Genomic DNA, 17,255 nt, shown 5'->3' with positions numbered 1-17,255 from the left:
CGTAGGTAAATCCAGAGTCACTTAGGTAAATCAAGGACCGTGTAGGTAAATCTAGAATCATGTAGGTAAATCTAGAGTCACCTAGGTAAATTGAGGATCATGTAGGTAAATCTAGAATCGCCTAGGTGAATCCAGATTCGCCTGGTTTCAGAAATCACCTGTAGCATATGCAACACTTAGAACAGTATATCATGATTTTTAATATAATGCAATTTCCATCTAATTCTTCATCTCGCTCTGTGCCTCCTTCCTCTCTGTGGACATTCTACGATGCATGAGGAAATACATAATTTATATCCTATGTCACTGTAAACGATCGATCTTCTTATTAAAATGGCTGTGCCTAGGCTAAATCAGCTAATTAAATTATCAAAGCTAAGAGTTAAAGTTTTAAACAGCATCTCCAGTTCCTCAAGATTATATTTTAATTCCACTGGTGCTGGGGTCCAAAAATAAAAGTGCAGCTGAAAATCTCAGCACTGGCTCCATGTATACAGCCTCCTTACACCCCTGCATAGAGTGACTTAACTACACTTTATACTACTAAAGATATGTTATACTACATGGACACGATACGAAACCATGCCGATACAGTGGGATAGCACTTTAGTATTTCAGTCAGAATATCATGTGACATCCTCCAATATGCACATTTCCGTTCAGAGGGGTTTTGTTAAGAATAAAAATTTAAATGTAGTAAATACTATAAATACTGTACAAGTGTTTTTTTTTTTTACTGATTGATTGACTTGATTTGATTTATTGAAAGCAACAGTTAATGTTATTTTGTTCAAAATGTAAACGTGGGTATAAAACATCTCATCTCATTATCTCTAGCCGCTTTATCCTGTTCAGGGTCGCAGGCAAGCTGGAGCCTATCCCAGCTGACTACGGGCGAAAGGCGGGGTACACCCTGGACAAGTCGCCAGGTCATCACAGGGCTGACACATAGACACAGACAACCATTCACACTCACATTCACACCTACGGTCAATTTAGAGTCACCAGTTAATCTAACCTGCATGTCTTTGGACTGTGGGGGAAACCAGAGCACCCGGAGGAAACCCACGCGGACACGGGGAGAACATGCAAACTCCGCACAGAAAGGCCTTCGCTGGCCACGGGGCTTGAACCCGGACCTTCTTGCTGTGAGGCGACAGCGCTAACCACTACACCACCGTGCCACCCGGTATAAAACATGAATGGGATTTAGGTGATTAGTAATGGTCATTTTGAGGTAATGATTATCATAAATATAATAAAGTAGAGGTAGCACGATACCACTTTTTCTTTTCCGATATCGATGCTGAAATTTGATAGTAATATCAATCAGCTGATATAAATGCCTAGCCTTTATTGTTTTCTTTCTTTCTTTTGTTGTTGTTTTGTGATAATTATTGTTCATTTATTGTTTCCCCATTCAGTATTTTTCTTTTCTTTCTAGGAAGGATTTTTTTTCTTTTTAGTAAAATTGTTTTTTTATCTGAATCACTACATTGTAATGTAAAGAATAATTATTATTCTATCCACATTCACTGGATATGAGCAATCGCACGCTCTGATTGGCTACCCTACTACGAGGCTATCAGCTCATATACCGTGAGTAGAGAAAAGCAAAATGGCGGAGCATGTTCTGAACCAACCAAGGATGAAATAAAAACTCTACTCGAAAACAAAACCCCAGAAAATACAAAAAAAAGCAACAAAATATGGAATAAAAGTATTTCATGATAAGAATGCATCTTTTTTATTTTTCAAGAATTATTATTATTATAGCATTTTTCATAAATTGTTACTGTCATTTTGCCAGTTTGTTTACATTCTAAGCGGAAATTATTTTGTCGGACGTTTTGTATAAAGATTTTATTTATTGAATTTGCAAAAAATAAAAATAAAAATGCTGTGTTTCTCAAAATCCAGTGAATGTGGATAGAATAAAATAGTTATTCCACTCAATCTCGTCATACATGGCTTATAACCGACTCGGTGCTACGCGCCTCATTGGCTATCAGCTCATGTACAACTCGATTTCATGGAATAACTGTTAATTATGTTAAAAGATAAAGGATAAATATAATCAAATCAATCCCGAAGGGGGGGCAGTCAAGTCTTGTATGAAATCAGTTCCAAAAATAAAAAAATTTCTTCACCCAAATCCAGTTCTAATCATTTGTTATCTGATATGTTTTCCACAATCTCCAATTCGTTGTTTTTTTTTGTTGTTGTTGTTAGGATTAGGTTTAGATGTAGCTTTAATTAGCTGCATTAATAATAATGTTAATAGAAGGTCCTCAGAAAGATTGTGTGTGTATATGTTATGTTCATACCCTGATTAAAGGCATTTATTTCTCTGACATAGTGATGAAATCATTAATGGTGATTAAGAAGTGTTTTGTTCTGACAGCTATGGTGAATGTGTGCACATGTGAGTATGTGTGCGAGTTGTGTGTAAACGTGTGTCTAGGCGTCCTGCATTGATACATTCCTGTCAATAAAGACATTTCCTCCAGATGTCATCGGCACACAAGCGTGTCGTCTCTTCTGTCTGCGCGTTTAAGAGCTGGCCCTGGAACTCTCCCAGGGAAACCCGTCTCTTTGAACCACCATTTTGCGGCAGGCAATTAGGATTCGCTCCTGACAAGTTCGAAACAGTTCACGTAACTGTTGTCTCTGCTGATAGGGACACGCTAGGCTATGAGGCGACGTGTTCCAGACAATTTAATGAGATGTGCCGCTGTTTATTTGCGTGCTGTCTGTCCTGTTTGTCCATTAAGAGGTGGGGGCTACGAGAGGGGGAACAGGAGGAGGAGAAAACGAGAGTGATTAATTTGTGATGGAGAGACAGCCGGGGGGTGCTGATGAGATTGTTGTAACTCTGCTTAGGGTTAAACGAACACAGGCAGGTGAAGCGAGGTGAGGGCGAGCATGGAAGGAAAGAAGGGGATTAAAACAGTAACTGTAACTGCAGAGAGCAGAGCTTCATAGTGCAATTAAATGCAGACCATTAGAGTGTATCATTTTATGCAGCATGTTAATCAGTGCCATTAGAGTGTTGTAATGTTCTCTGTCTGTCCCATTGGTTTTGCTGATCAGCACAGAGAGCTCTAATGATGTACGATTACTTTGACATCATCCTTAACGGGCTCTTTAATGAGATGTCGGCGCCAGCCGGCCAGCATGCTGCACAAAATCTGCATGTTACACCACCTCTGAGCCTCCAAAAATATTATTACCGCACAATAAATGGTGCATTGAGGTTTGGAATTCATTAGTAATCCTGGGATGATCTGTAAAGACATGTCTGATACTGTAAATGCACCGAAATTCATGCACTCGCAGCTTTTCAGGTTGGTGATTTAACTCCTAAAGTGCTTTGTCACGCACCGAACGGGAACATGCCTGCTGTTTTCCTCTCAGCTCAATTGGACTTTGTATGTTTCTCAATGGAATCGCCCCCTTTACTCTAATAACCGTTCACTTCCTGTCAGAGACTTGTGCGCTTATATGTAGTTAGTAATTATCTGCCTGACGCCTCCAGTTCTCCTGTATCGCCAGAAGAATTGTATTGTATAAAGGGGTTACATGGATCCATCAGAGTTTTATGGGCAGAAAGGAAAGAGGGATGGATAGAGAAGAAGAAGACAGGCTGAGGCGAATGAGCAGGCTATAGTACGAGTGCGAGAGCCGCAGTGCTGGTCGTAATGGGATATTGGTGAGGAGATCCACGGCTCCACCAGCTGTGTTTAAATCTGTTCCTCTACAGCTTTGCCTTGCCAACGCCGCCAAGCCCTAACAGATGGAATCAAGTAAATTGGCCGCTTTTTACCCGAATAGATTAAAGCGCCGGCCGTGTTTTAGAGCAGAGGAGAAAGCACTTAAATCTGCCATGTAGTCGTCTGCCCCTCTCAAATACCCACGTTCCTCCAAGTCCCCTTAAAGTCACCTTCACTGTTAAACGGGCCCATCTTTGACACGCGCAGCACGGCATCCCTCGGGAGCAGTAAGAGGAGAGTAAATCTTGGCAGAATGGGGTGTGGAGTTCTGCTGACGGAGGGGATAGCACTCTCTCCTTCTGTCTTTCTCTCATCTCATTTTCACTCCTTTCCTTTTTGAGAGTAATGGCACAATAATTCACTTCGTTGATAAAGGATAAACCAAATCGAGCATCAAAATTCCGTAGTTTACTCACAGCACCGTTGTTGAAACTTGTGATAAAGGTGTTTTTCAGTTCACTGTTGCTTAATTTTGAGCTGGTTGCACTCAGGGATGGTATAAATACTCACTCATATACTCCCTTTCAGATGCACTGCAATTCTGTATCAGTGCACAAACTCTGATCATCAGGTCTTTACGTGAACTTGTAGATGATTTTTTTTTTTCACTTTTACCTTAAAACCCTTTGTGAAACATAAAGACATAGTCCTAAATATGGACTGCATTCAAATTCAGCTAATCGAGACCTTTGACTTGGAAGTAGGTTTTATTGGCACATGGAGTTTATGAAAGAGATCCTGGGGCTTCCCGTGGTCCGCTACATGCTCTGAAAGCTTAATTACAGAGCTCCAGTATCAGCCTTGAATTTCCCCTAATTCAAGAATTCCTATCCATTCAAACTGATCCAGTTTCAGTTGATTTATTTAATGCTTAATTATAGCATAGCTAATCCTAGCACTGACGGTCTAGCGGTATAATAATAAATAAACCATATAAATTTACAAGCAAAATGTTAACAATAGTAGGAAATACTCATGAAATATAATTAAAGTCAGACTACGTCTTCTGATTATACGCATCTAATAAAAGATGTAGCCTGCTCTTTAAATCTCGAAACGTGTAGCAATTGACTCTATACTGGAATAGTCCTAATAAAAATGAGTTTTTATATGCGTCTCAATACAGTAATAAGCGGAGACAAAAGTAAGAAAGGATTATGGGTACAAGTTATGAAACGACGCCAAATGAGAAATCGAGAAAGGATTTGCAGCTAGCGAAAATTTCAGCAGGACAAGGTGGAGGCTGCGGAGAAAAAAAATATTCGGGGCATTCTGAAATCCATGTTAATTTCCTTCCAGTCTTTACAGTGGCTTAAAATACAGTGATGTAATCTGCCAGTTCAGACACTTTTATTTGTTATAAAAGATGGAAAAACATTCATCCTAGTTGTTGGGGTTTTTTTTTTCCATTACGGATGAAAATATTGTTTTAAAAGTGAGTGGCCATACTAGGAAAAAAAGGTTATGGTATACAACTTAAAAGAAAAATGAGGTCAAAATACATATAAACCTTTTTTTTTTTTTTAAATAACAGTAATTTGTTGCGGGCGGCACGGTGGTGTAGTGGTTAGCGCTGTCGCCTCACAGCAAGAAGGTCCGGGTTCGAGCCCCGTGGCCACCAAGGGCCTTTCTGTGCGGAGTTTGCATGTTCTCCCCGTGTCCGTGTGGGTTTCCTCCGGGTGCTCCGGTTTCCCCCACAGTCCAAAGACATGCAGGTTAGGTTAACTGGTGACTCTAAATTGACCGTAGGTGTGAATGGTTGTCTGTGTCTATGTGTCAGCCCTGTGATGACCTGGCGACTTGTCCAGGGTGTACCCCGCCTCTCACCTGTATTCAGCTGGGATAGGCTCCAGCTTGCCTGCGACCCTGTAGAACAGGATAAAGCGGCTACAGATAATGAGATGAGATGAGTAATTTGTTGCCCAGAGATTCCCAACCCCCTGTATAAATCTTTTCTCATGCCTTCCATAGTTGTGTCATTATAACTTGTGGGGTTTTGGGTTGTTGGTTTTCTTCCCCCTCAGTGTCATTCTGTTATCTACTCATTTACTGATGCAGGTCTCTTTTTGTGCGCACAATTACATAGTTTCTGGTGTTGGCTCTAGCAAACAGACCATGACATCATCTCCGCTGAGAATGGATATGTATTCTGGGTTGTTATTGAAGCATGTAAAGGTTATTTGTTCTTGTCCTAACATGAATCTGATCTCAGCTGGATGTCTGTCTGGTCCTCTGTCTCTGCAGAACGAGGTGACTCTGTTACGAAACGAGGTGGCCCAGCTGAAGCAGCTCCTGCTTGCTCATAAGGACTGCCCAGTGACGCTCATGCAGAAGAAATCTGGCTACCACTGTGAGTACTGACATTTCAGTAAACATTGCAGTTCAGGCACGAGGACTCGACTCTCTTATGACCGAGCTGTGTGAGTTTAGGAACAAACTAAAATCAGAGTAAGTAAGTAAATTTTATTTATAAAGCACATTTAAAAACAGTGCAAACTTACCAAAGTGCTGTACAGTGTCTGGCTCAAACAATAAAAAGAAAATAAAAACAATAAGCATATTAGGAACATATGGTAAGAAAACATTTTAGCAGCATTCCAATAGACAAAGACAACTGGGCGCAGTGTACAGTGGCAAAACACTGACAGCACTGACCAACACATAGTAAAAGAAGATGAAGCATAAAATAATTAAGATACATAAAAAGTGTTTAAAAGCAATTTAGATACATAAAAGGTGTTAAAGGGCAGTGGCTTAAGGGAGAGAAGAAAGCTAAGAACTAAGAAGCAAAGGCTAAGGTGTAAAAGTGTGTTTTCAGTCTAAATTTAAAAATAGTGATAGTGGGAGCGAGTCTGATGTCTGGAGGCAGACCATTCCAAAGACGTGGGGCTGCCACTGCAAAGGCTCGGTCACCTTTATGTATGAGACGGAACCGGGGAACATGGAGGAGGCCTTGGTTAGTGGATCTGAGAGACCTGGGTGCAGAGTGGTGTCGCAGCATGTCTGAAATGTAGGAAGGGGCCTGACCATGTAAAAACTCATCTCATCTCATCTCATCTCATTATCTTTAGCCGCTTTATCCTTCTACAGGGTCGCAGGCAAGCTGGAGCCTATCCCAGCTGACTACGGGCGAAAGGCGGGGTACACCCTGGACAAGTCGCCAGGTCATCACAGGGCTGACACATAGATACAGACAACCATTCACACTCACATTCACACCTACGGTCAATTTAGAGTCACCAGTTAACCTAACCTGCATGTCTTTGGACTGTGGGGGAAACCGGAGCACCCGGAGGAAACCCACGCGGACACGGGGAGAACATGCAAACTCCACACAGAAAGGCCCTCGCCGGCCACGGGGCTCGAACCCAGGACCTTCTTGCTGTGAGGCGACAGCGCTAACCACTACACCACCGTGCCGCCCCCATGTAAAAACTTAAAAACTAAAAGAAGTATTTTGAACTGGATTCTAAAACATATATGGGGAGCCAGTGCAGAGAGGAGAGGACAGGGGTGATGTGATCATGCTTCCTAGTACCAGTTAAAAGTCTAGCAGCAGCATTCTGCACCAGCTGTAAGCATGCTATCTGGGACTGGGGGAGGCCAAAATATAGGGCGTTACAGTAGTCGAGGCGAGATGTTACAAAGGCATGTATAATAGTTTCTAAATCCTGGAATGTCACACAATGTCAAACCAAAGGCTGAAATCAGTGTTAGCTTATGACTTTTCTCAGATTGTACAGGATTCAACCATATCAGTGGGTTAAAGCACAAAATTATTAGGATTTTTGTCGGTAGTCTTCGAAAGTACAAGGACATTTTCCTGCCTTTGATTTTGCTTTGACTTTTGCTTTTGTTACTGTAATAGTCAGGGACGGAGCAAAAAAAATTAGTAAAACATAAAAGCCAATCAGCAAAGACGTGCCCATTTTTCATAAGCCAATCAAATCCTGATGAATAAAACCAAAGTCCCGCCCACACAAATATGCAGTTTGTCAGAAAGCGTGTTGTTACTCAGAACGTTCACATACTCTGTAAATCTAATTTAGGATTTTTTTATTATACCCCCACTCCGGGGGGGGTATACTGGTTTACCTCTGTCCATCCATCCATCCATCTGTATCGCCGTCCATCCTAAACACCCTTTTTCTCAGCAACCACAAATCATAGCCACTTGATACCAAACTTCAGCTTGGGGTTCTATACCATGTGTACCGATTTCAGGTCTGTCGCACATCGACTTCCTGTTTACCGACTGAATGTATTTACGAAACATATAGCATGGATTTACAAAATTTTCATAACACTTTTCTCAGCAACTACAAAGCACAACTGCTTGATATTTGGTACCGAGCTTCAGCTTGGGGTTCTATACCATGTGTACCGATTTCAGGTCTGTCCCACATCGACTTCCTGTTTACGGACTGAATGTATTTACGAAATATACCATATAAGGTGGATTTTGACGCTATTTCAAGAAGCAAAATGCCATTTCAAAATGACAGTTTATCAGGATGCTATTTGAAATCGCTGAGGAGAACACTGCTCGTTACTTACTTGTTTCAGGGTTAATTATTTGTTGAAGTCAACCTTCATAATAAGGGTCTTATTCCTTCGATTGCTTGCATTCTGATATAAGCGAGAGCGGGGGGATACGTAAGTGAGCAGTAGCTCACAGTCGATCTGGTTTTGAACAGGTTAAGAATGCCTTCATTCACACTTTATTAGCTCCTGAATATTATCCCAACAGGCCTCTTTACAGCATGTTGCGTTTAGCTTAAACAGCGCATTTTGCTGAAACAGCTTTTGGCATTTCTAAGATTTCTCCATGATGTTATTACTTTCCGAAATGTTTTTCTCCTTCAGGCTCGTCCTGTTTTTTTGGACCATCGGTGTGCCCTGCAGTAGCCAGGCTTGCTTAACAGGCTGTTAAAACCTCATATTCTGCTTTCATTCTTTCTCTTTTTATTTGTCTTTGGCGTAATTGCCATGTTGGGTACTTGATGAAATGTGAAGACTAGAATATGAACCGATGTTGAGTATGAAAAGGACCGTAGGTAATATAACAGCAGCAATAACATATTCACGCTTAGTTTCTCAGGACTTCATGTTCTTAATGATTTTCCTTGTATATGAATCATAGGTTATGTGTTTTGTATGTATGTATGTATGTATGTATGTATGTATGTATGTATGTATGTATGTATGTATGTATGTATGTGTGTGTTTTTTGTTTTTTGTTTTAATTAGCAGTGTTGTTTTCACGTTTCTCCTCTTCCAAACTGCTGCCTTTTCGCTTTTAAGGTAAATGAGCGAGTCTGAGATGGAGGGGCATATGTGATTTCAGGCACATCTTTAGCCGTTATGCTCTAATGACATCTTATGAAATGAGCAGATCTGTAGCTTGTCTCCCATATGCAGCCACTTCATATCAATTTGCTGTTGTCAGTGGAATGAAGGAGCAGTTGTGGGAGGCTGTGCTAACAGCAGATCCTCAGGCTCTCTACAAGTACCACAACTTAATGGTTGCCTTTTGTGTAAGCGTTTTCCGCAGCCGAGTCTTCGGTTGCAGCACTTCTTCAGCTTTATTATTTTTTACTCTTTTTTTTTTTTTTTAAACAAAATGACTTCCAGATCTTTGATGGTGTTCTGTGTGAGAGAAAGAGATTGCGATTGAGAGAGATTGAGAGCATTGCTTCTCCTCAGGTCTGTCTCCAGAGCTCACTGAAGGAGCCGCACAGACGTATTGACAATGATTGCCTCCGAAATGAGTGTATTATAGCGACAAGGCTGTCCTGCTGCAGACATGCCACCTTGCCGCCACGCCGTTCATTATCCGACGCCATTGTTAAAGAAACACGACTGACACATCTCATGCATATTATTGGAGCGATGGTGGCCGGGCGGGATGAGGTTGTCAGGGAGTGAACTCATTTGCGGGTGTCTGCTTGGTGCCTTTTGGGGGAGCGGAGTGAGGGCTGTGGTAATGGATGAGGCTATCCTTCACTCGTGTTTGCGCTGGAGTGCTGTACGAGGGGTCATATATTAGAAGCAAGCTGAAATAAGATGGAGGTTGGAATATCACTTTGTCTTTTTATTTTAGTAAACAACTAGATGAGGTTCTTCAGCATTTATTGCTGGCACTGCAACAGCAGATGGTCATGTCTCCTGTCAGGAAGTTCTCTAGTGTAACGAAAGACCACTTTCTGTGTTTAATATAGTAACTGAGATGAATTATGGATATGAAGTAGGCCAGGTCAGTCTCTTCGGGTCCAGCATTAGTAGCCAGGCCTGTGAGGTCCACATGCTTCTGCATCTCGAACTGTTAGCACTATTGATCACGGCTCCACAGTGGCAGGTGTGGGGGGAGTTACCCAGGCTGCCCTGCATACATGGCAGGCCATGCCTTGGCTTGGCAGTGCACATAACCCATCTGCTCGTGCCGCTTAGATGATCAGAAACGAGTGCGAGAGAGGGAGAGAGAAAAGCAGTTTCAGGAAGCAGCAGTGCTGCATATGATCATATATCTCACCCTGTGCGCTTCTGTATAATGCCATTAGGAGTAATTATAGGAGCCTGTATATGGCACGGAAAGAAAAGAGAGGGCAAAAAGTGCTTGTCTCGTGGATTTACATCGAGTGCGAGTTTATTCAGAGCTGTCAGGAGTTTTTATGGCCTTCTAGAAGCACATGTTTTGCTACATCACCTTCAGACCCCGGTCTTGCACAATGCTCCAAGTGTTTTAAACGCTCAGCCTGTATGTCTTCAAAGCCTAAATAAGAAGCGCACACACACAAGATAACAACCCCCCATGTTAATTATCAAGTGCCATTTCAGCGGACTTTTGCATCATTAGCTGTATTAATTATCATCGTAGTCTGCATTTCTTTACGAGACAGAGAGAGGTTTTTTTTTTTTCCTCCCTCATCAGGATCCAATTAATTCATTGCGATTGTGGAGCAGCTGGTGGCATTTGGACTGCGAGTCTCTGCCTCTCTCCAGTGTGAGCATCATTAAAATCAGGTGCTGTAATCATCTGTCGCTGCAGTAGTTGGCAAGGTAGCAAGAAACAAATGAGAATGCTGGGAGGGGTGCGAGGGCTCAGCCACACGCCACTGCCTATAATACACCCTTATGATGTTGGTTTAAAATGACATTGTAACTTTAATTAAAGGTTACAAAGCAAGCACGGGGAATAATAAAATGCAAAGCACGGATCAGGCTCAGAAACTGAGTTTAATAGCAATTACGCATCAAATCGACTGAATAGACGCGAGCTTGTTTTGCATGCTGTGTTCACAGGGTCAGAACTGTGACATTACGCTGTTACTTTTATTAAAGTTCCATCCTGGAATCGCAGAAACGGTGCCATGGCCTCTTCAGAACATTCATATTACAGTATATGAGGGGGGTTTTTTTGCGCAGTTTTGATTATATGGCTGTATGAAAGCCACTTATCTGGAAGGCAGTAATTCCTAGAGTTAGTTTGATTTTATGCTGTTAACTTTTTTCTTAATAACAATTTAGTCCTAACCATTTTCATTTTCGTGTAACATTAGCACCATTCTGACCAGGCAACCACCTTTTCTCTTGCGAATGGGGCCAACCGTTTTCAAACGACAAGCCATGATCTTGTCAGAGCTCTTGGAAGACGATGCTAAGCGCTGCATTTTTTTTTAATGGGAACATGCAGACTCCTGCTTGTTAGCTGTTCCCATAACAATACTGGAGACACTGCAGTCTTCTGCTTCCAAGGACAGCACGGCCGAGCGAGTCCTTGGGGACGCCCGGACAGAGCGGCTGAGACTCCACTTGAATTGTAGCTGTACGATGCTCCTCTACACAGCCAAGCATTGCTTATGCTTGATGATGAAACATTACTGATGGCATGCATGCATGGGCTGTGTACCAATCCTCTCAGTGTGAAAAGCGTCTTGAGAATATCTGCACCTCTTTGCACTGTTATACAGTGACTCTTTGCTAATGCGTCGAGTTAAATCAGAATCAAGTTTATTGCCAAGTACGTTCTCGCATACAAGGAATTTGATTTGGTGCTTGAACAGGTAAGATAGAAGAATTTAGCAAAGACAAAAAGTAGCAATATACATGGAATAAGAAAGAGAAGAATCTGAAATATACTAATTTGAAAAGTGGACATTATATTATTTTCAGTAGAGCCAGAGTCTGGGTTTAGCATTCAGGTTTTCTTGACCACAGATTATACTCCGAGAGCATCGGGAATCATAAAGAGTGAACTGTAGTCCAGGACACATACAGCAGTTTGCTGTTTGTCATCGTGGCAACTGATGAAAAGTTTCCATCCGTCCGTTATCTGTAGGCGCTTATCCTGTGCAGGGTCACGGGCAAGCTGGAGCCTATCCCAGCTGACTATGGTTGAGAGGCGGGGTACACCCTGGACAAGTCGCCAGATCATCGCAGGGCTGGTACATAGAGACAAACAACCATTCACACTCACATTCACACCTACGGTCAATTTAGAGCCACCAGTTAGTCAAACCTGCATGTTTTTGGACTGTGGGGAAAACCGGAGCACCTGGAGAACATGCAAACTCCACTGGGCTCGAACCCAGAACCTTCTTGCTGTGAGGCGACAGTGCTAACCACTACACCACCATGCCGCCTGTGCTTCAAATTTTGTTATATTTAATTAGATTGCAATATTATTTAAAAATGGTTGCTTTAAAAAAAAAAAAAAACAGCTGTCTTCTCCCAAACATGCGCGCGCACGCGCACACACAAATGCATACATACATACATACATATGTCTGTGTATTTATATTGTACAAGGACCTTTTTAAATTCGAATAAAATTCTCCGAAAAGGGTATAAATCATTGGCAAGTTCCCAGTGGAAAGGCTAATAACAGTACATAATGTTTAGAAATACTTAATATGAACAGATATATTCTTTAAACATGAGATATTATACAAGCCTTAGTCACCTCTTCAGTCTGTAATTTAAAGTGTCCGTGACAATATTGCAAGAATATTGGGTAATGCTTTACATTACCTGACGTTAATTAATATGAACATCAGCACTAATCTACCGAAGCCGAGAGAGGCCCTTCATATAATCCTTTTTTTTTTTTTATTCACCTTGTTATCCCGAGATAACGACATAATTAATTCAGGATCTCGAGAAAACCACACAACTAATTCGAGATCTCGAGAAAACAAAACCGTTATTTCGAGATCTCGAGAAAACAAAACAATTATTTCATGATCTCGAGTAAACAGCTGAGAAATGGTTCATTCAGGTGCGCCAAGAGACTTGTGATATGCTGACTTTGGGGCTATTTCTCATTCTGTATAGACGCAACTTTGGTCATTAGAATGTCTGGAATAATCGATCACCTAATAAGGCAATATTTTGATCAGGGGTTGACACAGGGAGAGATTGCATTAAGTCTTTTAATAAGGGATAATTTCAAAATTAGTCCGCAGCACCTCCGCAGAAGACTGGCCCCCCTCTCTCTCTCAAGGCATCGTAAAAAGCCAGTTCTGCTCTGTTACATGTCCACCAATTTCTACGTCTTCGTTGTCTGACCCACAGGGGAGCGCAGCTCTGCTAGAAATCTCAGCTGTTTTCTCGAGATCACGGAATAATTGTTTTGTTTTCTCGAGATCTCTAATTAGTTGTGTTGTTTTCTCGACATCCTGAATTAATTATGTCGTTATCTCGGGATAACGGTTTTGTTTTCTCGAGATCTCGAATTAGTTGTGTTGTTTTCTCGACATCCTGAATTAATTATGTCGTTATCTCGGGACAACAAGGTGAATAAAAAAAGATTATATGAAGCAGATTATATATATCTCACGGCTTCCGTACTAATCCACCATAAGTAGCATTAACAAAGTAGCTGGCACTTTTTTTTATGATTTTTTTTTTTTTTTTTTTTAAATCTCCACATGCATAAACCATCGTTTAATCCCATCAGTGAGTAAAATAAAATCTACATTGAGTAATGTGAACATATAAGCAAAATTCAGAACGAATGTTGGAATCGTTTGAATATTTACACCTGGAAATCAGAGTTGAGGAAGTTATCAACGTGTAGTAACACGCTGTAATGAAACGTTTGTTCTTTTCTGTACAGGTGGATTTCATAAGCATTTAAACAAACGTATGCTAATACTGTACATACGTTAACTTTACTTTTCTTGTTACTTTCTGAACATTGCATGTAGTTTATTAATGATGGCATTTAGCGTTTGTTAATGTTAAATAATACAGAAAATAATGTAAGTTAAGGGAAATGCGATGTAAAGCATTCCCAAATATTTAAATAATATTAGCTGGCGTTGAGTGGTACTTATATCAGATGTATTCCATGTATTCCATTCAGCTAGCATGATACTGAACAAGTCGAAGATGAGTTCAGTATCATGCTAGCTGAATGGAATATATCTGATAGACTATTAAAAAAAAAGCCATTATTATTATACATACACATTCCTTTCGGGTGTACAACCCGTCTTTCTCTTTCAAAATTCTCTCAAAATCTTCCGGATTTGGCCATGTTTGTTTACAAATTGTCACAATCGCTCGCTAGCACATTAGTTTCATGTCTCTGATGTGTCTCTTTTCCAGTTTTTCGATGTCCGTTGGTATGTTTTTCTCTTGTAAATATGCATGAAGAATATCTAATGAAGTTTTGGTAGCCTTACGGGTGTTCAACGCGTCGTTCTCTTTCCTGACGAGCAAAGAAACGCTTCTGTGCATGCTCAACAGAAAATGTTCTCAATGGATATTCGCATCAGCTCAGACGTGTGGCATCATGTTGCCTTGACAACCATGCAACATCATAAATCATATTCAACGCTCATTCTCCATTGGGTAGAGTGACGTCATACACGTAGGATAAGCGATATGCTAACGATATTGCATGCTGTCAAACCAAATGAATGAAATCCACTAGAAGGGAATAGAACACACGTTTTTATTCCATCGACAAAGCGTCCTGTATGTATAATAATTCAATATGTTGTATAACTGATCATCAGAACGTGCCTTTCCAAGGCTAATCTGTGTTACAGGAGCATTTTTAGTTTCATCTGTGCTGCTTTCCTGTTTCAGTGCTCGATAAGGAGGACAGCAGTGAGGAGATGTCCGTCCCCAGCAGCCCTCATAACGAGGCCATCCAGCACAGTTCTGTCAGCACATCCAATGGCGTGAGCTCCTCTACAGCATCCGGCGCTGCCACTGGGCCAACCACAGATCAGAGCACAGAGGGGGAGGAGTCGAACGCTGCCTCGGCCACTCACACCCAGCCCGCTAAGAGCTGATCACGAGTCTCTGTGGTTACTTTTATTCCTGGCAGCCATGTTGACATGAGGTGATAAAAAGATCCCTCACGTTTCTTCAGTCTGAAGAATACTCTTCGTCAAGTTTATTTAATTTGCCGTCAAACACATTTTATAAAAAAATTAATGAAAAAAAAGTCATAATATAAATGTCAGATGCAAGGGATGGCACTTTACCAACCATGAGTAAGGTTGTACTGATTGTCTAGGTTTTTTCTCTCCTCCTCTTCAGTGTCCATGTTTATTTATTACATGTACATGGTCATGAGGTGTGTGACATTGGAACTCTGGAGTAATGACCGACTCGGTGTGTTTTATATAAGAGTCAAATGCCAAAGTGTGTCATGGCTCATTGTAATGGGAAATTGATTTTCTCCAGCACTGCTGCAGGCCTACAGAGAGCCCGAGCAGCCACGTTTATTTCTTTATGCCTTTTCCATTTTGCACATGAGGAGAGACAGGTGGTTTATTTATTATGTAGTGTATGACTGTTGAAATGGCCAGTTGTGGCAGCTTCTAGGAGTACATGCGTTGTTTAATCTTCAGTTATTGAGTACAGTTTAAACGAGTTTTTTTTTTTTTTTTTCCTTTGTGAGTGAGTTGTTGGCTACGTCCACAAGTGCTATGATGTGGGCAGAATGTTTTAAGTAATCTTAGGCCTGTAAAAGCAAGTCTTATGGATATTTGGTTAGTCTTTTAAGAGCAAAGCTTTGATCAACATTCCATGAGTAGTTTGTTCCAGTTCGGTAACTGTAGGACTTTAGTGCGTATTTCACCACACAAACATGCCTTTGATGTTGATTTAGCTGCGTGCCATTTAAAAAAAAATGTATTAGTTACAGATATTGATTTGTAACTGATGAATACAGGCAGACGGCGATATAAAAGTAGATTGTGTTCTCAGATCACAGAGGCTTTCATGTACATAATGTGGAGTGAGTGGGAGGCGTAATGCTTTTTTACGAGTGTTCTTTGCCGCTCGCTGACGAAAGGACGGATTCTGAATCTGTGGTGTTCCACTTTTCAAAACGCTGTTGGATAAAATAAGATTTTTGCTGTCATTAATTCACCTCGGTTGATTGTCAAATACTGCATTTTAGGAAACACTGTAAATTGCATTCATGAAGACGATACCGTCGTATATGATATCTGCAGAAAAGTTGTGCATTGTTTATGTTGGGCTCTTACAGGCCTTCATTCCTTCAGGATGGTGGAAACATTTTAAAAAAATGTAAACACTTTCCACACTTGAGTTGCGGAGTAGTCTGTTCCATCAAAACAAGAGAAGTAACATTGAGTGAATAATAACAATAAGAAGAAGAATAAAAGTTTTTGAATTGTTAATATTATAATCAGGAGGTTATTTTCAAACGAGGAAAATGATGATGTACTTTTTATTTAAGTTAAATTATTTAATTGCAGTTGAGCTTATGATAATTTCAGAGTAAGGGTAACTCCTAGTATCATCAGTTAGGCTCAAATTGCCTTTCTTAAAATGTATTGGCTTACTACTGTGTAGTTTTATTGATGCATTATGGTTTTGCTTTTCTACATTGTCATCTATTTAAGAATTGGTTTTGTTTTACAGGTGAATTAGATAAATGGTCACTGTTATGTGCTTACTTGCATGAAGGACTGATTCTCCGAGAGAATTAGACTGGTATTTTAATCATATCTTAGTTGGATTGTTGCTGTAGAACATGTTAAACTTTGATTCTCAGTCAGGAGGTGGCAGGTTTACTTTCTGCTGTTCGTTAAACTTTGTCCACACTGCGGAAAAAGAATGTTACTATTATTGTGTTGGCAGTTAACTCGTAATTTCGTGAAAGTTATGTATAAAGTAACATAAATTAATACAATGTTGTAATAAATCTTTTAATATCTCTTTAAATCTATTCTAGGAGTGTGGATTTTTTTACACTTCTCAGCTGATGTTTTTATCACCTAGCAAGCTCACTTTTATTGGGGCTTTCTAATGGCTTGTTTTGGTTTAGTCTGCCATCTTGTGGTGAAACCAGGAAAACGTGGTCATGATCTGAAGCAAGTTCAACTAGGTTACTGACACTTAGTAAATAATAATTCAATAACAGTGTCTCTGTAGATGTTACTGTTATAGTGTGAATGTGTACCTCTTCAAATGTGCTAAAAGCCTTTATTG

At 40.6% G+C, this 17,255-nt stretch overlaps 1 protein-coding gene across 1 annotated transcript in view; it reads left to right on the top strand.

The window, feature by feature from the left end:
* The window catches only part of atf2 (activating transcription factor 2), a 58,252-nt gene extending 41,264 nt beyond the window's left edge, over positions 1-16,988 (top strand). Inside the window, exons 11-12 of the mRNA XM_060930037.1 lie at positions 6,018-6,123; positions 14,871-16,988. Of these exons, the coding sequence (XP_060786020.1) occupies positions 6,018-6,123; positions 14,871-15,079 (315 nt within the window). The 3' untranslated portion in view covers positions 15,080-16,988. The remainder of the gene's footprint in view (positions 1-6,017; positions 6,124-14,870) is intronic.
* Positions 16,989-17,255: the final 267 nt, after the last annotated feature.

Source organism: Neoarius graeffei, chromosome 9, assembly GCF_027579695.1.
Source record: "Neoarius graeffei isolate fNeoGra1 chromosome 9, fNeoGra1.pri, whole genome shotgun sequence".
NCBI lineage: Eukaryota > Metazoa > Chordata > Actinopteri > Siluriformes > Ariidae > Neoarius > Neoarius graeffei.
The sequence above is the reverse complement of the archived record's forward strand: the minus strand, read 5'-3'. Positions and strand labels throughout refer to the sequence as shown.